The sequence below is a fragment of the Artibeus jamaicensis genome, unplaced genomic scaffold (assembly GCF_021234435.1).
Source record: "Artibeus jamaicensis isolate MK-2021 breed Jamaican fruit bat unplaced genomic scaffold, CSHL_Jam_final contig_76, whole genome shotgun sequence".
Lineage (NCBI taxonomy): Eukaryota > Metazoa > Chordata > Mammalia > Chiroptera > Phyllostomidae > Artibeus > Artibeus jamaicensis.
In genome coordinates this window covers 27,020,389-27,044,548 of record NW_026521954.1, presented here as the reverse complement: position 1 = coordinate 27,044,548, position 24,160 = coordinate 27,020,389, and the positions used below count along the sequence as shown (strand labels likewise).

Here is a 24,160-nt window from a genome sequence, read left to right as displayed (position 1 = left end):
ACGCTTGCTACTTTAAGACAGGCACCCAGAGCTGCAGCCAGGCGGTGGGAGCCAGGGTGCAGAGGGGACAGCGTGGACAGGGCGGCCCCAGCCAGGCGGGCGCTATGGCTTGTCAGCGTGCGTGTCCACCTTGCGGAGGCAGACGTTCCCTGTAGCACTGGCCACTGCTCGTCCCAGGCACCTCGTTCGGCTCAGCACAGAAGTGAAGCAGCCGCCGCCCAGGCACCTGTCCAGAGGCCCGGGTGGGCAGGGGCGCCCAGCCTCGTTAGCCTGGCCCGTGCAGCTCTCCTGTGTGCACTTCTCACGGGAAGGACTCTGGAGTTGCTTCCACAGCCCCTCACCCAACCCAGTGCACACACCTACTGAACAGACACGCGTTCATGACCGATGGCTTCCTCACACATGAGAACCTGCCTCAGCACCAGAGGCATCTCGGCATTTCAAGGGCTCTCGTCCGCTGGTCACGCTGGGAGACAGGACTTAGGAAGGCTCCACACTGAGCCCGTCCCGCCAGCTGCCGCTGCCCCCATGCTGTGCACGGACGCGGGAAGGCTGAGCCTGTGCCGAACGGCTCTGCCCTGCGGGCCTCTCTGCAGGGTTGGCTGGGGCCTCGACCTTTGTCCTCCTCATTTGCTGGGGTCCCTGGCCACCCTCTTGCTGCAGAACAGCCCTTTGTGGGTAGGGTAGCGCAGCAGGCACCCTTGGGCTGGGCTCTGGGGCCTCAGCCCTCCCTCTGTGCCCTGTGGAGTCCTGGCCGGGATGATGCCTGACTCCCAGCCGACCCTGAGGCCGTGCTGGGACAGCGCACCACACGCGGGGTGAGAAGCCCATGACTACATCTCACTGCAGCTCCACGCAGACACATGAGCTATTTGTGTGCTGGGGCTGAGGATGATTAAAGCGTTTTCATAACTGGAGGCAAACAGTGTGGTGTCACCACCAGCTGCTTCCTGCGGCGGGGGCTGGGGGTGCCGAGGACGCGCTGTATGTGGGTGCCTTGCTCGAGCCCTTACACTGCCAGGCACGAGGGTACAATAGACGGTCCCAGGCCAAGGGCCCAGGGGCTGGGCTCCAGGCCCAGCCCTCATGCCCAGCTGGGTAAACTCCTGGGGGTCTCAGGTCCCTGTGCAGAAGCAGGGACAGCCCTGCTCCAGACTGTCTTTTGGGGCAATGTTGTAACTATAAAAATTACCATGTATTGGACACCTCTCACCTTCCGGCACATTCCATTACTGCCTCCTGACAGTACCTGCCAGGGAGGGCGGAAGCAGGAAATATGGGACAGTGATCTGGTCAGTGTCACGGCCCTGCAGCTGCTGGCCCAGGAAATGAAGGGGCTCAGCAGGCAGGCTGGGGGCTGTGCATACCTTGCACCACGAAGTTCACCGCCTGCCGCTCAGCCTGTGCTCGGAGCTGCTGTTCCTGCGCACGGATCCTTGGCAGCGGTCTCCTTCTGCCCATGATGGACGTCACGTAGCCTGGGGTGCACCAAGGAAAGCGGGGTGAGGGCAGGAGCAGATGGGCAGTGTGATGCCCTGGTGGGCGCAGCTCCCTCGGACTTTGCCCAGGCCAGCCGGTCTGTGGCGGGAGACACACATGGCAGTGGGGGGCTGTCGCTTGCCTGGTGGCACGTTTTACATTTATTTTCTTCTCTGAAATTAACTCTGCTCCTCTTTTCCAAATGTCTTGGGTGGAACACACACCACCTGTGTTCACATTTCTTTCTTAAAAACCCTCAAAGTATTCCTTCAACTCCTCAGTCAGCCTGACTCACCGTATTTTGTGTGAGATGCTTTGCTGTCACTTGTAACTTTACCGAGACTCCTTTTTCAATCCTAAGTGGGTCACTCAGAAGGGCAGTACACTTCTGACAAGCAGATGGACACACGGCCATGCGTACAGATACGAGACCACCCGCGTGCCCTGGTGCTACAGCCATGCACGCGTTGTCCGGGGCAGTGCAAGCCCCGTTGCTAGGTGCAGGGAGCCAGTGTTCTGCGCGTGTCTGTGCAGCGGCCCTTCTCTGACTCCACCCTGTTGGCTCTGGTGCCTCAAGCAGAGCCTGGCTCTGGGCCCTTGTCAGGTGGAACCTTTCGGTCCCATTCATTCCACAGGGGTTGGACAATCCGCATCCTCCAGGCCCCGCCGTCACCTCCCCCCCACCCCCACCCCACCCCCGCTGCCGTCTGTCCAGCCACTGGCCAGAGGGGCAGGGCCACCCAGCTGCCACAGGTCAGACGTGGGAGGGGGAGGACCTGCCGATTGCTCTGGCTGCTGCTCTGGCTTACCTGTCTGGCGACACCTGGCAATGGTTGATTGGGCAAAATCCTTGATTTTCTTGTACTTCTGCAAAAAACTCTCCAAAAACTGGGAGGCTTCTTGAATAGTCACTCCAAGGCAAGCAGCAAGCCGCTCCTTCCCTGTATGAGCAGGAACGTGGAGATCAGAGGCAGCCCTGACCCCCGCATGGTGGGGACCCAGAGCACGAGCTCCTAGGCAGGGACCCCCACACGCGGAAGAGCCAACAGGAGGCCTCCTGGGCATGTGCCGAGTCAAGGACCAGCCGGCACCACCGGCCTCTTCTGATCGGCTTCACAACTGAGTGCGGGGTGCTGGCCCGCCTGCGGTGGCACCCACGTGTTTATTCCGTGTCGGCTGAGTGCCTGCCAGGTGCCGCAGGTGCTGCAGGTGCAGCTGGGCCCCGAGCAGGCGTGGCCCGGCACTTAGCCTGTGCAGAACTGCGGGCAGCTGGCTGGGCAGAGGAAGACAGGGGGGAACGCTCCAATGCCACATTAGGGGAAATGGGACCCGGGAGCCCACCCTTCCAAGTTCTCGGTGACACAAGCACTTTTGGTCCGGCCAGTGTTTGCCTCCTAGGGGACGCTGGTATTCTGATGATGCTTTAAAAAAATTTATTTTAAATGTTAATTGTTTTTCAAGTAATGACTCTCCTTACAGCAAGGTCTGTGGTCAGGATGGCACCAAGTCCCAGCACTGCCTTCTGGATGAAGGTGCTGGGGCCACCCTGGCCTGGGTCTGCGTCCAGGTGGCGGTTCTGTGTGGCCTTGGGGAAGTCACCTGACCTGCCATAAGCCCCATTTCTTCCCTGTGAATGAGGAAAACCATCCTTGCCCCTCAGGTTGGTAGGGGACCCCCTGAGCTGAGGCAGGCAAAGCTCCAAGCGGACTGGCCCCCAGCTGGTGTTCAGTGTGGAGCCGCTCTCCCATGTCCTCCAGAAAAGAAGGCTTCCCAGAGGGAGTGAGCAGCCACAAGGAGGGGTGTGGGCGCCTTCCCAGACGGCAGGGTGACTGACGGCACCGGGCTCAGAGGGGCTGCGTCTCTGGAGGGAACCCCAGGACACGAGTTGCGTGAAGGCCTGGGAGCACGACTGGAACCGGGATGGACCTGCGGCCTCTGCACGGGGTTGGCTCTGGGGTCACACTGGAGGGCCCGCACTGGAGGGCCCGCACTGGAGAAGCAGGCTCCGGGGGGCTTCTCTTTCATGCTTCGTGGTGGCTCGTGCCCCCTCTCCACCCACTGTCACTCTGAACTTCGCTTCCAAGGGCCAGGCTTCTGCTGTGGGGCTGTGGTCGCAGGCAGGACCGTCTCCCCGAGAGCAAGGGCCCCCAGCTCTTAAATCTGCCATGAACACACGGGTGACTCTTCCCACGGACAGTGACCAAATCCTGCGTGTGCGCATGCGTGTGCGCATGTGCGTGTGCGACTTGTGCTCTAACAAGACCCCCTTCGCTCCCTTCTCGCCAAGCGCTCTTCCACCCCACGCACCACTGCTAACAGTCCCGCACTCCTGTGGGTAACTCCGGGGCCTGGGGGCACCTGGCCCCTCCTGGGTGCAGGGGCACTGGCTGGCCCACCTGGCACCCACTGTGCAGCCTGAGGCTGGCGCACACTCGGGGACCCCACGTGATCAGATAAGGTGTGGGGTGGACTGAGGAGATGTGGAGCCGGCTGCTGAGAAGAACCAAGATGTGAACTGGCTCTTGGGGCAGCGGGAGCTCCGGCAGGACCAGAGGGGTCGGGAGTTGCTTCCTGGAGGTGGTGCCTCCTGGTGAGCTCAGAGGGGCGGGCGGAGGGCCAGGGTGAGCTCACTGAGGGCAGGAGCAGCAGGGTGCTGTGTGTGGGTCCCAGGTAACAGCTGCTCCGTGGCCGGTGTGGTGGAGGCCGTCTCGGGAGCGGGGCCGCCCTCCCTGGCAGAGGCCTGGGTCTGCGGGAGGCGTGGGGCCAGGCTGCCCCGAGGCCGCAGTGGGCTGCACAGACGTGGCGTCCTCCTGAGCACCCTCAACGCTTGTGGCCCAGGCCTGCTTCTCCCCACGCTGTCTTTCTCCGTGGTCCTGAGGACAACCACCCCACGGAATCTGCCTCTGCCCTGGGCCCCCAGCAGCCAGAGCAGCAGCTTCTGGACCCTTGGGTGCACATTTATGTGACCACATGTCCTTGCAACCCAGGAAAGCTGGCTGGTGAGACGCCCCTGGGCGGAATCCCCACAGCGTCCCGGCTGCCCAGGAAGCACCGCATTCACCCACCAGGCTCCGCCTCACACACGAGCAGCCTCAGGCCTGTGCACACCTGGGAATGCACAGGGGTCGGCTGTCAGGCTGGACGGGGACCACGGGGACAGCAGCTGCAGAAACGGAGGCTCGGGGTGGGAGCCCCGTCATCACCAGAGCTAAAGCAGCCAAATCACCCTTTGTGCCAACATCACAGTCATCACACAGCGGCTCACTGCTATTTCCAGAGGGGAGCTCTCTCCCCTCCAGGAGAAACAAGGAGAACACAGAAGGCGCCAAACCAGCACCACCGAGAAGGGACACTGGGTGAGTCGGGAGAGTGGGGGATGCCCCCTGCTGGCCTCGTGAAGCCCCTCGCCCTGCAGCCTGTCCCCCAGCTGGATCTGGGATGGGGGCCCGCAACCCCACAGTGCTGCCAGTCACTGGGGGAGTGCGCTGGCCTGGCACTGAATGGAAGGGCCCCAGGCGTGGGGCAGACAAGTGGGGCAGATGTGGAGTTGGCTGGTGTCGGCCACCGCTCCAACAACCCACCTCCACCTCACCGGAGCGAGTGACGGGGCACAGAGAGGTGGAGGGCCTTGTACAGGGTCACACAGCCAGGAGGGGTCAGTCAGGACTCGGCCAGGCTGCTTGGCCGGGGAAGAGGAAGCAGTGTCCACTGGCAGCACCAGAGCCAATGGTGCCCCATACGTAGCACGCGTCTCTGGACAAGGCTGCCAGGCACCGGAATCGGACATGATGGGTGCAACTCTGCTTCTGGCCAGACAGAGACTTGGGGAAGCTCAGGGGCACCGGAGGGGGAAGGCGGGGAGCAGGCGATGGGGCAGCAGTCAGTGCCACCTGCTGCCACCCACTCGGTCCAGTTGCTTAGCCTGTCCTCCAAAACTGCGCACACAAAATGTCCTCCCAAGCAGGGTGGAAAGCCTCCCACTCACTCCCTTGCTCCGCAAGCAGCGCTGTCTGTGCCCCACGCCAGGGAGGCGCTCAGGCCTCATGGAGCGCCAGGGAGGGAGGGTGGTGCTGGGCACGGCAGGGCCCTGGCTCTGGGGGAGGGAGGCAGTGGACAGGAGCGGTCTCCCTGGCCTCATGGGGCCTTTCTGCAGGGTGCCCCCCAGCCTGGCCCGCCGGCGGAGGGCCCAGCCAAACTGAGCCTGGACTCCTGACCCAGAGCAACTAGGAGACGACGGAGGGCCAGCCACACTGCTCAGGACACCTGGGCGGGGCAGCTGAGTGAAGACCTGATGGAAGTCAGGGTGAGCTCAGTGGGTGGGGCGGAGGGGCGAGGGGTCCCCGCGGCGGAGCTGGCCCTCTGGGTTGGGGTGGCTTCCAGACCCGTCAGAGCAAGCCACCCATGGTGGGGAAGAGGCGCTGTGGAGGCACAAGGTGGTCCCTACGTGTAACCAGTGGGCCTCTGCCCGGACGGTCTGGCTGCCTTTCCCCTGTGCACAGGCTTCCGGGGCAGGGAGTGGCCCTCGCCTGGGTCTGTGCAGGACGCCGCCGCCCAGAGCCACCTGAGCCACTGGAGGAGGTGGTCACACGGGCCTGGCCGCAGCCACCCAGGCCCTTCCTTAGGCAGGGGCTGGCTGACCCCAGCCTCTCCTGACTCTTCTTTTGCTCTCCTGCGGGGACATTAGGCCCCAGTAACTCAGCATGACCAAGGGGAAGAAATTCAAAGGGAGGAGAGAGGGGCAGTGGACAGGAGCTGGCCTTGGGCCGTGGGGCTTCGGGGGAGGGGCCGAGGGAGGAGGCCTCTTTGGGCATCTCCCGCCCCCCCCACAGAGCGAGGTGCTGTGAGGTTGGGGTAGGCCCTGCCATGCCCTCCCGGGGGGCGTGACTTTGGTTGGCTCTCACTTCCGGTCCTGTCCCCGGATCTGACAGGGAGACGTGAGCACGGGGGAACAGGTCTGTAAGGGTCTGACTGGTGTCGGGCAGGCGTGGCAAATCCCATCGGCGTTTGTGAAAGACGCATGGGACCCCCCAGGCTGACGGTGATTTCTCCCGCCATGGCCGCAGCCTACCTGCCCCGTAGACCACGGAGTACACCACCTTCTTGGTCCGCTCTCTGTCTGTGTGCGTCACACGGTCCACAGGGATGTCCTTCCTGCAGGGGAGGGGGCGCATCTCAGGAACTACTCACCGTCTGTGGAGGGGCCGCCAGCCCCGCCAGCCCTGTACGGTGCTTTCTCCTGAGGGACTTCACTGTTTCAGAGCCAGGGAAAGTTCAGGATCTTCTCGGGATTCTTCTGAGCAGGGGCGCAGCCCTGGGCGTGCACAGGAGGGGCCTTCTGAGCACCCGGCACCTGCGGGCCTCTCCCCGCCGCTCCCCAAGCTTTCAGGACCTGGTCATTTGCAGGCCGTTTGTTTACCTTACAGTGTTCTCCGCAGTGTCGGCCACCTTCCTGCCCCAAACTGAGTGCTCGGGCAAGCAGACGGGCTCCCGGGCAGGTTAGAACCCGCAAACACAATGCTTTGTGAGCAGGAGGGCCTGCTCCCCGGAACCGGGCACAGACCGGGTCCTGTGCAGGGCACGAGGCTGCGGAGTCGGAGGGGCAGGCCAAGCGAAAACACCAACAAGCTCTCCTACTGTCCAAGATGCCCTTTTCTTTTTTTACACGTTATTAGTTTTAGACAGAAAGGAAGGGAGAGACAGAGAGAAGCATGGATTTGTGGTTCCACTCATTAATGTATTGGTTAGTTGATGCTTTTTAAAAAAACGTAATTCTTTTTTTAGAAAGAGGGGAAAGGAGGGGGAGAAAGGGAGACGGCAATCAGTTACCTCTCACATACTCCCCAACCAGGGACGGAACTCGCAACTCAGGCACGTGCCCTGATCGGGCGTCAAACCCGCCACCTTTCCACGTACAGGTTGGTGCCCAACCAACAGAGCCTCACCAGCCAGGGCCACTGGTTGACTGCTGTGTGCACCCCAACTGGGACTGAACCCGCAGCCCTGGCCTACGGGGATGGCACCGCAACCCACCGCGCTGCTCTGCCACGGCCCAAACTGCCCCTTTCTCGATGCAGCATCTGCTTGGCTGTGAGCCGCTACCCATTTCCCAGGGCAGACAAAACTGGTTGTGACAGTTTTTCTTGGACTTCTTCCAAAAGGCCCAGAACCACACAGAAATGCCACCACCTCCACTATTATTTTTTTTTCTTTTTAAAGATTTTATTTGCTTATTTTAGAGAGATGCGGAAGGGAGGGAGAAAGAAAGGGAGTAAAACATCAATGTGTGGTTGCCTCTAGCATACCCCATACTGGGAATATGGTCTGCAACCCAGGCATGTGCCCTGACTGGGAATCAAACCAGCGATGCTTTGGTTCGCAAGCCTGTGCTCAATCCACTGAGCTACACCAGCCAGGGCTGCACCTCCACTATTATTTAACATCGTTCTGGGTGTTAACACCTATCATTTAACATCAGTCAAATAATTAAAGGCATAATAACTGGAAAAAAATTTTAAATTTTTTTAAATTTTAAAATTTTAAAAAATTTTTCCTGGTTGGAAATTTCTAGTGACTCACTGATAAAATAGCTCAGCACTGATAACTAATTCACTGGTAAAGTCCGCCTGGTGCAGTGCAGTTGGATGGATGCTGTCCTGCAAACTGAAATGTCGCCAGTTTGATCCCTGGCCTGGGTACATGCCTGGGTTACATACAGATTTGGTCCCCAGTTGGGGCACATATGTAAGGCAGCCAACTTATGTTTCTCTTCCTCGCTTCCTTTTCCTCTCTCTAAAAATAAATAAATAAAATCTTTTTAAAGAGTTTAAAAATAAGTCTTGCAGAAGATGGGAAAGGATGAGGGCAAAGATCTGTACAGAGCAGCACAGGAGGCCCGGCCGCGGGCCTGGGCGCGGCAGGGGCGTTCTCGAACAGGGGCCGCGGCTGGCCACGGTGGACAGAACGTCAGCTCTTTGCTTTCCTGTACCACCAACTCAGGAAATCAGAGTCCAGACAGATTAAAAGCCTACACATGAAAAAAAAAGGCGAATAAAATGAAAGAAAACCAAAAAGAATGTAAGTTCCCACTAACTGAAGAGTATTGGTAGAAAGATGCAAACAATACAAACTATAAATAAGAAATAAATAATAATCTACTACATGATAGTTTTAAAATTCAGTATGATAAAAAGCGTCGCAGAAAATTTAGAGACAACTAAAAACTATAGGCTCGCGTGCGAAGGAGAAATGGGGTCCTGCCCGGAACATACAAAGAACTTCGAGGAGGCACCAAGGACAGACAGTTTCACAGGACACTGAGCAGGGGGAGCAAACAGGCCATTTGGAAGCAGAAGTCGAAATGCTAATTGGTAGAACGTCACCAGTCCTGTGTGGAACAGATGCAAGGCACACACATGGCTTTGCACAGAGTGGATTAGCAGAAATGAGTCCCCTGCTGAGGGATGGAAAGGGCGAATGAGGGGGCACCCCCTAAAACCTCAGAATTTATTTATTAAAAAATTGTGCATTTACTCTTCCATGTTTACACTTCAGTCCCCTCCCGAGTGCTCTCCGCTTCACGTAACACAACACCTGTCCAGACGTTTCTCCAGCACTCAGAACAGTTTTGAGCTCGTCAATTCTGATGCCTTTTAGTGCTTCTGCTGTTTTTTGATTCACCTCTTTCACATCAGCAAAACACTTCCCTTCCAGGACTTTTTTCATCCAGGAAAACAAAAAAAGTCCCTCAGGGTGAGATTGGGTGAATAGGAAGGTTGGGGCACAGGGTCACACCGTTTTTTGGTTATAAACTGCTGAACACTCAGCTTGGTGTGGGCAGGTGCACTCATAAATTGCAGATCTTGAAATGGGCAAACGCATTGAAAGAGTTCAAAAAAATTCATCGCAACCAAACGCAGCCTCTCACAGCAACACCAGCTGGTGCACTGATCCGGATGGATACTTAGAGCACTAGGACCCTAAATCCTAGGATACCTAGTGGGGAAGCCTGTCCTGCAAGGGGCCCGTCCTCCAGAAGGTAATTCTGGTTTTCTGAGGGCACCCTTGTAGGTTCTGGCATGCAGAGTGGGACAGCAGTTTGGAAGGGGCCTCTGAAAAGCTGACCAAGGGGAAGAAGGGCAGACCCCAACCCAGACACTCCTGGATGCAGATCCTGGCCTTGGCCCAGGCCAGACACCGGGGCAGCCCCACGTGCTGGGAGCCAGGCTGCAAGGCAGGCAGAGCACCAGCCTGCTGTCAGAGAAAACAACAGCCAGGAGGGGAAGCGGGAGGCTCACCTACTGCCCAGGCTGTCCACTGTGACTTCTCTGGAGCTCGGGGTGGCAGGATACCTGCAAGGGCCGCTGACCTGCAGGCAAAACGGCCTGGAGCGCCTAGTGGTCCGAGAGCAGGTGACGAAGGCTCCCCTTTAAAACGCCTCGTCCATGATTCAAATACATGTTTCTCTTAATTGAGGGTTTTTTTTCTTTTTTGGGGGGGAAATATACATAACTTAAAATTAATCCTTTTGCTCATGCTTAAGTGCACCATTTGGTGGCATTAAGGACGTTCCCAGTGTCGTGTAGCCATCACTGCCATTTATTTCCAGAAGTTTTCACTTTCCTGAATTGAAACTATGTGCCCATATTTCCACCTTAAAAAAAAAAAGATTTTATTTACTTTTAGAGCAAGGGGAAAGGAAGGAGAAAGACAGGGAGAAAACCATGGATTGGTTGCCTCTCTAGGCGCCCTGACAGGGAACCGAAGCAGCGACCTTTCCCTCTGCAGGACGACACCCAGCCCTCCAGCCACATCAGTCGGGGCTCCACTTGTTCTGAACTTTAGTTGTAAAAATTGATACGAGGAGTAACTGATTACTTTTACTTTTTTTTTTTTTTTTTTTTTTTACTATTGAGATATAATTCACAGACCATTCACCCTTTTAAGGTGCACAGTTTAGTGATTTTTAGTGAATTCACACACGCTCAGTCAACTGCCGCATCTAATTCTAGAGCATTTTCATCCGCCGCTCTCCACTCCCGCCGCCCCCCGGCCACCACTCACTACTTCCCATCTCTCCGCCCTCGCCTGTTCTGCACACGTCCCACGAACGGGTCGCACAGTCTGTGGCCTTCTGTGGCTGGCTTCTTGCACCAAGTGTCTTCACGGGCTGTCTATGTGGAGACGCGTCAGAGCTGCGTTCCCTTCCACAGCCGGGTGACATCCCACTGTGCCCGGGCCACACTGCCCACCCGTTCCGTGACGGACATCCGGGGTGTTCCCACCTCCTGGCTCTGTGGCCACTAGTGGACAGAGGTCTCCACCCTCCTCGGGCAGGTTCCTGGAGGGGAATTGCTGGGCCGTGGGGGAGCTTTATCTTTAGCTTTTCTGAGGTGCCGCCGGGCTGCTCCGGTGCGCTGCACCATCTTACCCGCTGGCAACGTATGAGAATGGATTACTTTTATCTCGTAGGAGAGCAGAGGTCAAGAGCTCTTTCCTCGGACCACCCCCAAAAAATGCAGCTGGAGCCCTTTGTGAAGACCTAAGACGCTCCAGGCGGCCATCTGAGTGAGCAGGAGAGACCCTGTGGCCCAAGCCCAGCGCCAGACCACATGAGCCCCGACCGTTGCAACTGTGGCCTTGGGAGGAAGCGGCCCTGATGGCAGATTACGGCCTTCAGTCGTGGATCAGGTCTGCCCACGCCTGGCTGTAATGCTGACTAGAGACAGTCCAGGGTCTGGCCCCAAACACTGAGTCTTCACAATCGACAACCACCAACAGGCCCTGGAGGTGTGGCTTGGCTGGTCAGAGCATCATCCTGTAAACCAAAAGGTCGTGAGTTTGATCCTCAGTCAGGACACGTGCCTCACTTTGCAGGTACAAGAGACAACTGACGATGTTTCTTTCACTATAAAAAAAAAAAAAAAGCAATGAGCAAACATCCTTGGGCTAGGATTAAAAAAAAAAATTACCCCCCTCCACGAACAGGAGCCTAAAGAAAGAACGAGGTGGTGTCCCCTGTGGCTGTGGGGTGTTGCCTGCGGGCCCCCCATGTTGGGGGCGTCCAGGTGCATGTCCTGCTGGGTCCCCGTCCAGCGGGAAACCTGGCAGGGGCTCCCTCCCCGCTGCAGGCCGCCCTCCACCTTTGTTCCGGATTTCCCCTGGGAGGGCTTGCGAGACCCTCGGACTTCGGAATTGGCGGCTGTGTCCTGTGAGAATCATCTCAGGAGCCTCCTGTCATCCTGACAGGCCGTCTGGAAAATTTTCTGCCCAGGGAATGACGCCAGAGTTTGCGTGTCTACGTCCTAATCCACATCCAGGCTGGGAAGACTGGACTGCTGAGTTTAAGAATCCCCTTCCAGCACTCACAGCACCAGCTGCACAGACCCCCACGGCTCTCTGCCACGTGCCCAGAGAGTCACGCAAGAGTCTGCCTCGGAGTTAGGGTCTCTTACTGCGTGCGAATTCCCGAGTGTGTCGGTCTACTTTTGGAAGTAGTTTTCTTACCATCGCTCTAGTCCATTTTGCTTCCATACCACGTTTCCGAACTGCCTTTGTAACACACCCGAGGGCCTGGTGAGGCTTGGGCTTCCTTACTGCTCCTCTTCAAACTCTTCCCCCATGAGGATGGATTATTTTGTATCGTGAACAGCAGGTCAGCCTGTGTAGCTACTGAAAACTTCTGATCTACTACTGGGTGTGCTCACAAACACATCCTCCGCGTGCACACCAAGGGGAGGAGGATGGCGTTGCGATAGAGCGGAGTGTTCCGATCATCGACCATCATTTCCGAGTTTCTCCACCCTTTCTCCGTCTGGATCTCGCACTCGGTTATTCCGCTGCCCCAGGTGCTGTGCCTTTCTCGCCACCCCTCCCTCCCCCGTTTGCTTTCTGCCCGGCTCCACCACCTCCTCTCCCCCAGGCCCTAGTGGTGGGTTTTCTTTAGCTGACTGCCTGGGCTTCCCCGGCAGGCATTCATTGACCACCTTCCCTGGGGACACTGCTGTTCCGTCCCAGTCGATTGATGCCTGCCATCCTGAGCAGCCGCATGACAGCAACTTCTCTGTTCCCGAGTTTCATGGGACCCTTTGGTGGTCCCGCCCAGTGGCCATGGCCAGCTGGCTCCGGGGTGAGCCCAGTGGGGTCATGCATTCAGACTGCATCATAGTGGGATAAGGTTGAGTCAGGGGGGATGCATGAGGGGCACTCTGCAGCGGGGGCTGTTGGGAACTTACCACGACGGCAGGTGAAGGGGGCACCAGGAGAGGAGTGAGCACAGGCCAGGCTGGAATCAGGTGTGGGAGGCAGGAAGGGAGCAATCAGGATGGCCCCCTGCGGACCTGCTGAGTGTGAACTGCTGGGACAGCTGGGGACCCTGCTGCTGAGAACTGGAGCGGCTGGCCTGGTGCCCAGGACGGACGTGCTGCACCTCCACCCCAGGCGTCCTTCGCTCCTCCCACCTGCTCTGGCCTTCACACCTGCACCCGAGGGCCTCAGGCCTTTGCCCTGCCCCACCCCCCACCCCCTCCTGCAGCTGGCCTCCTCTCCAAGACGCTTCGTCAGAATGCAGCTGGCGGCTCTGCCCTCCGCTCCCTGACGCCCCTCAGCCGGTTTCCGTGTGCTGCCTCCCAAAGGCCGGCGCCACCCTGGGCCCCAAGGGACAGGCCTCCACAGACGGTCCTGGCGGCCACCAGCTTTCCCTGGCTTAGGCCGACAGGGACGCCACTGGTGGCGGAGTGTGGGAGGAAGGGGGCCCGAGCGCCCCTGTGCCTCCTGTGGGCACTGTGACCTCAATGCCACAGCCCCGCTCCAGCTGGGCCCTCCCCGCGTGCCCCAGGCTGCAGGGTGGGGCCTGAGGGCCTGGCCCACCCCCTTCCCGTAGCCCTGCCGCATCTCTGCAAAGGGGCGCTAAGTCAGATGGGGACCCCAGTGGGGGCTCTGACAGCCACAGGGTCCAAACGCAGGGGGCGAGAAAGAGGTTGGGCGCCAGCTCTCTGAGGACCAGGGTCACGCAAGCTGTGGCTCTAGAATTAAACTGTTGGCACAGGAAACCCTGGCTGGTGTAGCTCAGTGGATTGAGCTTGGGCCTTCAAACCACACTATCGTGGTTCAATTCCCAGTCAGGGCACATGCCTGGGTCGCAGGCCAGTTCCCAGCAGGGGACTCATGAGACACAACCATACATCGATATTTCTCTCCTTCTCTCCTTCCCTGCCCCTCTAAAGATAAATTAATAAAATCTTTAAAAATATATATATACACATAAATAATCTGTCTGTGCATGGACTCTGGGACTGGGGCCAGTGGCGTCCACAGCCTCGGCCTGAGCTTGCTTCTCTTCCCAGGACCTCGTCCCCTGCCGGCCACAGCAGCCAGAGCACGGCCCAGCACCTGCTGGCCCAGTCTGCCAACAGCCTCAGCGCATTAGGATGTTATTTGCCTTGCAAGTGATCACAGGTGACAGGGTTGCCAAGCGTTACACCATTTGCCAGATGCCATCTTCCAGCAAACACCTCCTCCCTGCCTGCCCCGCATCCCAGAAGCCACGTGGGTCAGGGTTCGTGACGGCAGCCTCTTCCTTCTGGCCCCGAGACCTGCGCGTCTTGCAGCAGGACAACGGGTGCTGTGACAATGTCCCCCCTGGGTCACTGCCCACAGCAAGCACGGCCCGTTTCTCTTCCTCACCGCACCCCATCACGTGCTCTGCCACCTGCCGCGTGGTGTCCCCTGGCTTCTCCCGGGGGCCACCCGTGCTGACAGGAGAGGCCAGGGGACACTGTGTGCGCTTCCGTGAAGCCTCAGCTTAGGAAGGCCGCAGACCACTTTTGCTTTACGGGCCATAGCAAGTCACGTGACCAGGTCTGGCAGCTACTGGACAGAGAAGCACCACCTTCCCAGAGAGGGGGTGGCCGGCAACACCCTCGAACGTGGCTGCCTTAGAGAGAACATCTCAGAACAGCACCCCGAAAAGTGTTAAGTGGAAGGAAAACAAATGTATCCTGCAGCGGAAAACTCTGTTTCGAGTTTCGGCCTGAAAACGTTGAGCCGAATGCATAGCTGTAAGGATTGCATTTTTTAATTGCATTTTGTGAACGTTTTACAAAGCCGTCTCGTCAGACAGATGTGCACGATCACTGTGGAGAAAGCTGCCTTGGCCGCCGGTGGCGTCGAGGTCCCGCAAACCATTCCCATCACATTAACCACGGCTGGCCTTTTTCCCGACAGACCTCGTGTACAAGCTAATAAAATGCAACACAGACAAACAATAGCCAGTGTGGACATGAACGTCTCAAGCTGTCTTCATGAGTGAGCAGCCGAACTTGAGTCTGAAGAGAATTATTCTCTGCCTGATACTTGAAACCCTTTTCAAAACCCATCGAGCATATTGTGTGGGTCTGTTTCTGGCTTCTCTCTTCAGTCCCGCTGGTCTCTGTGTCCGTCCCTCTGCCAGTGCCACACTCTCTCCGTGGCTTCGCATTGTCCTAGGGTCAGGCAGCGACTCCCCGGACCTTTTTCTCTGTGGAGACCATTTTAGCTCTTCCGGGCCTGTGCCGTTTCACAGATTTCAGAATCGGCTTGTCTACTCTAACATGTGCCTAGGTTTTGATAGGGTTGCATTAAACCTGTGGATTGTTTTTAGGGAAAACCGACCCACCGACGATGTCGAGTCTTCAATTCCACGAGCACAGGAGGCCTCTCCGTTCATTAGACCTTAGACTGCTTCCATCAGCTCCTTGCAGTTTTAGACACGGCGACCCGCACGTATTTTGTTAACTGAACACTTGGTATTTCCTTACCTTTGGAACGACTGTAAATAGTGTTGCATTTTAAATTTGAGTTTCTGCATGTTCATTGTCAGCTTATAGAAATGTAATTGATTTCTGTGTTGATATTGTGTCTCGTGACCTTGCTAAACTTGTTTTATCAGTTCTAGAAGTTAATTTTTTTCTTCTATATGATTTGGGAATTTCTATATAGACAATGATGTCACCTTCAAATAAAGATAGTTTTATTTCTTCCTTTCTAATATGTATACCATTGTTTCTTTTTCTTGCCTTAATCGATGGCTAGAACTTCAATACTCAATATTAATGGGTTATTCCTGATCTTAGGGAGAACCAGTCAGACTTTCACAACTAAATATGCTCTTGGCTGTAGGTATTTTTTAAGATGTTCTTTATTTAGTTGTGCTTGTTCCCCTCTCTAACTTCCTGAGAATTTTTACCGTAAGTGGTTGCTGAATTTTATCAAATGCTTTGTCTGGGTCAACTGATATAATCACATTGTTTTTATTCTCTACTGTGATCATGTGGTGTGTTAGACTGATTTTCAAACACACAGCCAGATTTGCACCCCTGGAATGGGGGGTGCACTGTAATTCTACAGTGCAAGTCCCACCAGGACACACTGTAGAATTACTTTTAGACACTGTTGGATTTAGTTTGCTAATATTTTGTTGAGGGCTCTGATTCCAAGTTCTGAGGTTTGTGTTATTTAATTTCACTTTCTTTGTCTGGTTCAGGTATCAGGGTAAGACTGGTTTCATGGATAAATTGAGATCTTTCCTCATTTTTAACATGACCATTCAGGGCTATACATTTCCCTCTTGGCACTGCTTTGGCCGCATCCTCTGTCTCATACACTGACAAAAACGTTTTGCTGTAACACTTGGTTAGCAACAGCCAAAGTAGCTCGGGGCCCACTGAACAAAGGACATGCTCAGCAGTCTGCACAGTAACTTTGAATCATAAACAGACCCTCTCACACCCTCTGCGGGAGGATGTCCAGGGCGCTGTTCCATCAAAGCACTGAGATAGCAACAGAGCTCAAGATGAACCAAATAAGCAAAATATCCTTTCTGCCTAGACAAAAACTGTCTTCTAAGACTTCCCATACCTCCGGAGGTAGGCCAGGAGTGTTAGCAACTTGATGGCATGCCTTTCAAATTCGGTGCTGTCTTATATACCAACTGGAGAGGAAGGGAAACAGAAGGACACCTTACAGGAGAAATGTCTGAGGTTAGCAAAATACCCCAGGGGGCACTTTTGTTCCAGGTGTAACAAGAAAGACAGCGAGAATAAGTGGCGAACACAGGAGGAGATGCTGAAGAGTGGCTGTCATCAGGGACATGCAAGTCCAAGCCACAGTGAGATACCAACCACATCACACCCACCGGGGTGGCCAGAGTTAAAAAGACAGGTAATAAAAAGTGTCGAGCGTATGCACGAAGTCATGCTCTATTTGTGGGAGTGTAAAATGGTATGGTTATTTTGGAAACTAGTTCAGCAGTTCCACAGAAACATAAAACATAGTTAGCTCTGTATTGTACATTTTAAAATGACTACTATGGTAATTTTAAAAAATTTGTTGATTTTAGAGAGAGAGGGAACGAGGGAGGGAAGGAGAGACTGAGAGAGTGAGAGAGAGAAGCAGCGATCTGTTGTTCTACCCAGTCACACATTTACTGGTTGTCTCCGGACCGGAGACCAACCCGCAACTCTGATGCTTCAAGACAACGGCTCCAACCAACTGAGCTGCCTGGCCTGGGCCAAAATGGTTAATTTTATGTTATGCTATTACCCCACAGTAGAAACCAAAAACAGAATTACTATATGACCCAGCAATTGCTCTCCTTGGTATATATCCAACTGAAATGAAAACCCATGTCCACATAAAAAATCGCACATAAATGTTCATAGCAGTGTTACTCCTAAGAGCCAGAAGATGAAAAGAAGCTGGACGTCCACAAACTGACGAATGGGTAACAAAGAAAACACTGTCTGCTTCTGCACACTGGGGTGCACAGAACACATTGCTCTGCACGTTGGAACATCACTCAGCCACAGAAAGGAGTGAAGAGCTGATCTGTGAAACAGCATGGCTGACCCTGCAAACAGTATGTTCAGTTGAAGAAGCCAGACATATGGCGTCATTCCATTAACATGAAATGTGCAGAACAAACAGATAGAGACAGAAAGTAGGTTAGTAGTTTCCATGGGGGAGGGACGAATAGGGGGTGATGGCTGATGGGCATGGGGATGCTCTTTGGGGTGATGGAAATGTTCTAGAATTAGTGGCGACGGCTGCAAAACCTCATGAATGTACGAATAACTGCTGGACTGGTGAGGGACGAGCCACGTGGACATTTGGGGAAAGCTTCCCAAGCCCTTGGGAGGGAAAGGCCTGGGTGAGGTGTGGGCCTGGACCGGCCCGGTGGCTGGAGACAGTGAGGGGCAGGGGCCAGCAAGTGCACTGGGCCAAAGGAGGTGGCTCTGCCTTCACGCAGCTCGCACGCCTTCACAGCAGACGGCGACAATGACCCTGGGTGAGGGTGTGGGGAGGGAAGGGCGGGGGTGGAAAACACGGCGGAGCAGACCTCGTGGGGCGTCATTCCCAGTGTCACTCCTGCAGGGGTCAGGGCGCGAGACCGGGCTCGGAGGGCGAGGAGACCCAGAGGAGGGAGCAGCGACCTTCCCGAGAGCTGGCCCGCAGCCCCCACAGCCACTCTGCTTCCGAGTAGCCGAGTCGGACTCTGCTCCAAGCAGTGATGAACCTGGTCTTGGGGAGACATTGTGACTATACCTCTCTGTTCTAGAGTATCCCCTCTTCTAGCCTCTCTCACAGCTATGCCAGCTGCCACCCTGGCTCTGGAAAGTGACATGCAGCAGTCAGTCGTCCGTAGCAGGCTCTGGGGCAGGGCTCTTACCCCCTCACCAAAGGTAGGGTGTGGGAGGGGAGCATGCCCCTTCCTCTGCCTCCTGCGTCGGAGGCAGGCAGCAGGGGCTCCGCGACCATGAGAGGCCGGCACCCTAACGACGCCGACTCGGGAAGAAGGGCAGGCCCTGCCCAACGGCCCCTGAGGCCACCTCCTCTAGGGCTGTGTTGAGGGTGAGTCACTGTGGACAGGACTGTCACGTGCAGCCCACAGGGCTCCGGGCCCACCCGGTGGGGGTGGGGCAGCAGGCTGACTGCCACCCGGGCTCTGCGCTCTTCACACTGCCGGTCACCTGGAGGGAACTCGTGACTCGCACTTCCAATTTCTCCAGTATTTGTTACTGCATTCCTTCGCAGTGCACTCCCTTTCTAGTGGTTAAGCACTATCGGTTTTCATATTCAGGAAACTCTTGGCATCCTACTTATCTACTCTCCGTTTCAGAAAGATTAACCTCTAGAGAAAAATATTATTTCTTTCTTATGAAAATAGCCTTGGAATAACTTCAGGCTTTTGAAATGTAGGCATTCCTGCAGATCTGATACTATTGTGAGCTCACATGTCTTACCACTGCGAAGTCAGGGTAGAGAACACATCATCTCTTTCAGGTTCCTCGAATAACTTCAGAAGTTCTGGGTCCCTGGATAAGTGTGCAAGAATGCGCAATTCGATCTGCGAAAAGTCTGTGAGAAAGAGCTCTGTGTTAATTCAGAACCTACCCACATGGTCCCTCCTTGGCGCTACTCACACCTCGGCCCCCCACTCACACCCTGGCAGCAGGGTCAACCCCGCCCCTCTGCCGGGGTCCTGGGTCAGCGGGGCCACTGACCATCCGTGTCTGCAAGTCCAAGAGACCCCTCAGCCTTCCATGAGGCCGGTACTACCTCGGAGGGGGCTGCATTCATTCCCCCGTTCATTCTGAACATCAGATTGCAGAAAGGGCTTATTGTGTGCCGGGCTGTGGTGAACAAGACGGGCAACAGCCCCTTTGCTCATGGAGCTCCCCCCGTGTGTCGGGAGTGTGGCAGGTGAGACAAGGCACGGAAGGGGTGGGCGAGGAGGTCCAGATGGCAGGTGCAGGAACATGCTGCTGTGACGGGGGTCAGTGTGTGCTTCATGAAGACAGTGACGTCTGAGCAAAGGCACAGAGGAGGCCAAGGAGGGAGCAAGGCACCACCTGGAAATGAGGACTCCCGCTGGAGGCCCGCAGAGCAGCCCGCACGGCTGGCCGGAGGGGCAGGCCGAGCAGGCGGGGGTAGGGATTTGCCACCTCGGTACAGTGAAGTGGGGGGCCCTGGGCGCAGACTGTACTTGTTTGCTGTGCGTAAGAACTCTTTGCCTCATATAAATATTTGCCTCTGGGTTTATTTTACAAAGTGAGTTTTGTAAGTACCTCTGAATGACTTGATTTCTAAATATTTTTTAATACTTGTTAATCTTTTTTTTTTAAGATCTTATTTATTTATTTTTAGAGAGAGGGGAAAGGAGGGAGAAAGAGAGGGAGAGAAACATCAGTGTGTGGTTGCCTCTCATGAACCCCCTACTGGGGACCTGGCCCGCAACCCAGGCCTGTGCCCTGACTGGGACTCGAACTGGCGACCTTTCGGTTCATAGCCCGCGCTCAATCCACTGAGCTATGCCAGCCAGGGCTCAATTTCTAAACATTTTAGTGGTGCGAAGTGCATACGTGAGCTCCAGTGACATGCGGCGCCTCTGCCGTGGTCTGCCCGTACCTGCTGCCAGGAAGCTGTGTCCTTCGGCTGCGACGAACACGGTCCTCGGGGCGATCGTGAGTGTGTCCTCCTCTGTCCCTGAGGTGTGAGTGCAGGACATGGGGTGAGAGTGGCCATGAGCTCACCCGCAGCTGCTCCTCATACAAAGGAACTGCACCGCCATCCTCGAGTCAGAGGGGTCCGGATTCCGGACACCTCTGCGTGGGTTTTCAGAAATGCACCCAGCTGGATGACAGTGAGGTAGCTTAGGAGAAAGCCCGCTCGTGCAAACATTTCCAGTAATTTTCAGACAAATAAAAGCCGGCTCTATAAGTGCTTTTTTATTATCGGGAGGTTGCTAGGGGGTGACGGTCGAAGGGGAGCCGCCTTCCCTGCGTAATTCTCATCAGCCCTCACTGGCAGCCGCCGCAGGGCGGGGCTGCACGGCGTGAGCCGTGCTCTGTTCATCCGTGAGCACCGCGCTCCTGGCCAGGCAGGCTCAGAGGAGAGCTCCGGGAAGCAGTAGGAGCGTGCGCACAACGGCTGGCGGGTCTTTAAGAAAAGTCACCCAGGACTTCAGCAAAGTAGACAGAAATGCGTTACCTCTGTAATCCTGAGGTTTAGTCATTTGAATTGGGTGCTTGGAGATTCCTTGGATATTCTGTTAATAATAAGAGAATAGCCTTGGCTAAAAGATTTACTTCTAAGTTAATCTGTACATTTACAGAAATTTGAAATGCGTCACGTTTTATTAAACATTAACAGTACAGCCCACGCTGATGTACTGTGTGTAACCTGACTCTGTAGCCTGGCCTGCGGCCCCAGAGAGCCCAGTCACACGCGGCGACTCTTGGGCAGCAGCCCAACTCGTCAGCTGAGTTAACCTGAAAATTCCTACATCATACGCTACACACACACTCTGGTGAGATTTGTATTTTCATTTTCCTGTAATGACATCTGTGAAGATGAAAGTTCTGGTCTCTCCGCGCTGACCACCCTTCCTCTGGAGCCCTGGGCACTTGGCACCGGCCCCGTGGCTGACGGCAAATGTGTCAGGACTCCCTGAAAGCCCCTGGGGACTGTTCATCAAGTGCCATCACAACTCAGGACGACAGCGACAGGCCACAGCCACACAGCGAGCGGCTGGCCTCTAGCCGTGTCTGCACTCAGACCGGGGGATGTCGGTGTGCCAGCCCCTGGCCCCCAGCGGCACCCTGAGTGGTGGTGCCCTGCGTTGCCCAGTGGTGCAGCTCCTTGTGCATTGGCTGGTCTCATCTCCCTAGATTTGGCCACATGCACTACTGTGAAAACTGCTGAGCACCCCAGGTGACTGGCAGCCCTGGGCCGTGGTGAGCTGGAGTGGTCACCCTCACTCTAAGGTGAGGACAGGGAGGCCTGCAGGTGCAAAGCTAGCGGCTCTCAAGTTCCCTGGACATTAGAATCCCATGAGGCTTCCAACAAATGCTGCCCGTTCACACAGCAGGCTCGCAACAGAACAGAGGTGAAACAGAGAGCCCGTGAACCTGAAGATCCGTCAGCAGAAAATGTCCAATGGAAAGGGGAGGAAACTCTGGGGGAAGTGAACAGAGCTTCCAGGACCTGTGCGGTAGTCTCAAAGGAACAACATCGTTGTGTTATTTGAACCCCTGAAGGAGAAAACAGACAATTGGGCAGGAAAAAAAATACTTAAAGAAAGAATGGCTCAAAAATCCCCAAGTTTAGTGAAAGACATATATTTCAGATTCGAGAAGCTAAACACTCTAAATGGGATAAACTGAAAGACAATCAGGCCTGGAAAAATCACACCCAAACTGCTAAAGACCAAAGGCTGAAACGCAATCCCGAAAGCAGCCAGAGCGATAACAGGGGCGCCTAGGCAGGGGTGCCAGTGTCCCGGCGGGGGTGGGGCCGAGCAGGCTGGGAGGAGAGAACCTCCGGCCCAGGGCTCTCTCTCACCACGTGCTCCAGGAAGGGGAGGCACCGGGGCGCCACCGCAGACAGCACTCAGAGAACCTGTCACCAGGGCACCTGCTCTGGAGGAAGGGCTTCCGTGAGCCCTTCAGGCCGTGGGGAGACGTCTGCAAAGTGAACTGAGAGCTTCACAGAGGGAGAATGAACAAGAGTCAACACCTGAGCAAACGCAAAATACCGTGTTTGCATTCAAGTGCTTTGGAACAGTTGTAACCATTAAAAGCCCAAGTCATCACACTTTCTGGGGATGTTCACAATGCTTGTAGACACCATCTATTGGTATATGTCACTGGCTTTTAAAAATGTTTTATGACTTACTTGAAGTGGTAAAATCTAAAAAAACATTAGAATGGATATATATACTATAATTACCATAGCAATCACTAAAAATATCAAAGAGATTTACCCAAAAATCCAATGTACACATTGAAATGAATTCTGAAAAATATTCAATAACTCAAAGGAAGGCAGGAAAGAGGAAACAGGAACAGAAAACAGAATGAACAAATGAAAAAGTAAAATGGTAGATCCAAACACAGCCGTATTGATAATTATATTGAATTTAAATTCTTTAAACATGCAAAAGGCAGGTTTTGTTAGATTGTACAAATATAAGATCCAACTATTTGTTGTCTAAAAGAAATCCATTTTAAATACGATTTGGAACGATTAAAGGTAAATTAGAGGAAAAAGCCGTGAAAATGCCGTGAAAACACCGATTAAAAAAGAAGTGGCTGCCTCATCAGCGTGAGACAAGGAGACTTCAGAAGACGGGACTCGCCGTGTGCAAAGAGAAAGTGCCGCGATGATCCAAGGGACACTTACAAAGGGCCTGTAACAATTCTAAGCACGTGGACATCTGACGGCAGAACTCAGGGGCACACAAAGGGAGCACAGGAGGAACGGGAGCACAGACAAACTGCGAGAGGACACTCAGAGGCCGAGCCACTGCGGTCAGGGCTCCGCAGAGACGCGGGGGTACAGCCAGCAGGGAGTGTGGAAGGTTCGAACAGCATGACGCTGACAACCAGCCTCACCTCGCTGCCCTTTCCAGAGCCTCAGCAAACGCCACTCGGGGTGGACCATGCCCAGGCCCTAGAACGAGCCTTTATACACAGCATGTTCTCTGACCACACTGGAATCAAACTGCAAATCAGTACCAGAAAGATAGCTAGAAAACCCCCAAATATCTGGACACTAAATAACACACTGCCTAAGCCAGGAGTCAAAGCGAGATTCTCACAGGAACTTAGAAGATTCATGGAAGCAAATGCAGAAGAAAACACAGAAGTGAAGTGTATGGGACGTGGCTGAAGCAGCACTTGGACAAGAAGAAAGTTCTCAGATCAATTATCTCAGCTTGTAACCTTGGGAAACAAACAAACAAACAAACAAAAGGCAAATTAATTTCAATGTAAGTAACAGAAAAGTAGTAAGTAGTTAAAATGAGAGAAATTGAAAAGAGAAAAGCAAAAGAGGTAAATCAATGACACCCAAAACTGGTTCCTGTAGAAGACCAATGAAATTAACTTCTACCCGAAATGTTCCAGAAAAAAAGTCCCGGGAGGACACTACTGCCCGTCCGCTGGGCCCTGCCTGCGCCTGGGCATCAGCCACGTCTCCACTGGGGGGCAGTGACCATCAGGAGGGTCACTGCTGGCCTCCTGGCACCAGCTCCACTAGTCCTGACCTGCACGTGGAGACCCGCAGCCACGCCCTCCCAGGCCGCAAGGGTGCCCTCCGCAGGGTGCACAGGGTAGTGAGGGACAACGGACTCACTAACCCTGCCGCAGGCAGGACGCAGGCGCCCAGGAGCCCGTGGGTCCGTGCTAGGCACCTACCGCCCTTCCTAGCACACAGGAGCAATCCACAGAGAGTTGAGCGAATAAAACGAAAAAGAAATAATTTTCATAATAACCCAGTAAAGACACATGATTTTTATCATTTCGTGGATGAGAAAGCTGAGGTGCCCCGGTGTTGGATAACTTGCTGGAGTCCCACGGCTCCAGCCTGGGCTGGGATTTGAACTCCGGTCTGCCTAAAACCATCAGACCGCGCCAGATGCTTCCTGAAATCGCTTTTTCTTAAGAACATGTTGGAAAAAGAAACAAGTGCAACGGAAGGCAACAGGAACACAGGAAGGGCAGCCGGTGCGGAGAGCAGAGCAGGGGCCACACAGACCTTCCCCACAAGGGTGGCTGCCGTGCACTTCTGCTCGGAGCCCCAGGGCAGCGTGCGCCCCACCCGGGGTGGGGCGGGGGTCCTGTGACCACCCCGATGGCCCCGGCAT

At 55.1% G+C, this 24,160-nt stretch overlaps 1 protein-coding gene across 1 annotated transcript in view; it reads right to left on the bottom strand.

Moving 5' to 3' along the window:
- POLN (DNA polymerase nu) overlaps window positions 1-24,160 on the bottom strand; it is a 100,832-nt gene that overhangs the window by 11,263 nt on the left and 65,409 nt on the right. Inside the window, exons 16-21 of the mRNA XM_037126812.2 lie at window positions 20,503-20,560; window positions 19,921-19,998; window positions 18,756-18,870; window positions 6,548-6,630; window positions 2,289-2,420; window positions 1,368-1,478 (exon numbers count right to left, since the gene is read on the bottom strand). Of these exons, the coding sequence (XP_036982707.2) occupies window positions 1,368-1,478; window positions 2,289-2,420; window positions 6,548-6,630; window positions 18,756-18,870; window positions 19,921-19,998; window positions 20,503-20,560 (577 nt within the window). The remainder of the gene's footprint in view (window positions 1-1,367; window positions 1,479-2,288; window positions 2,421-6,547; window positions 6,631-18,755; window positions 18,871-19,920; window positions 19,999-20,502; window positions 20,561-24,160) is intronic.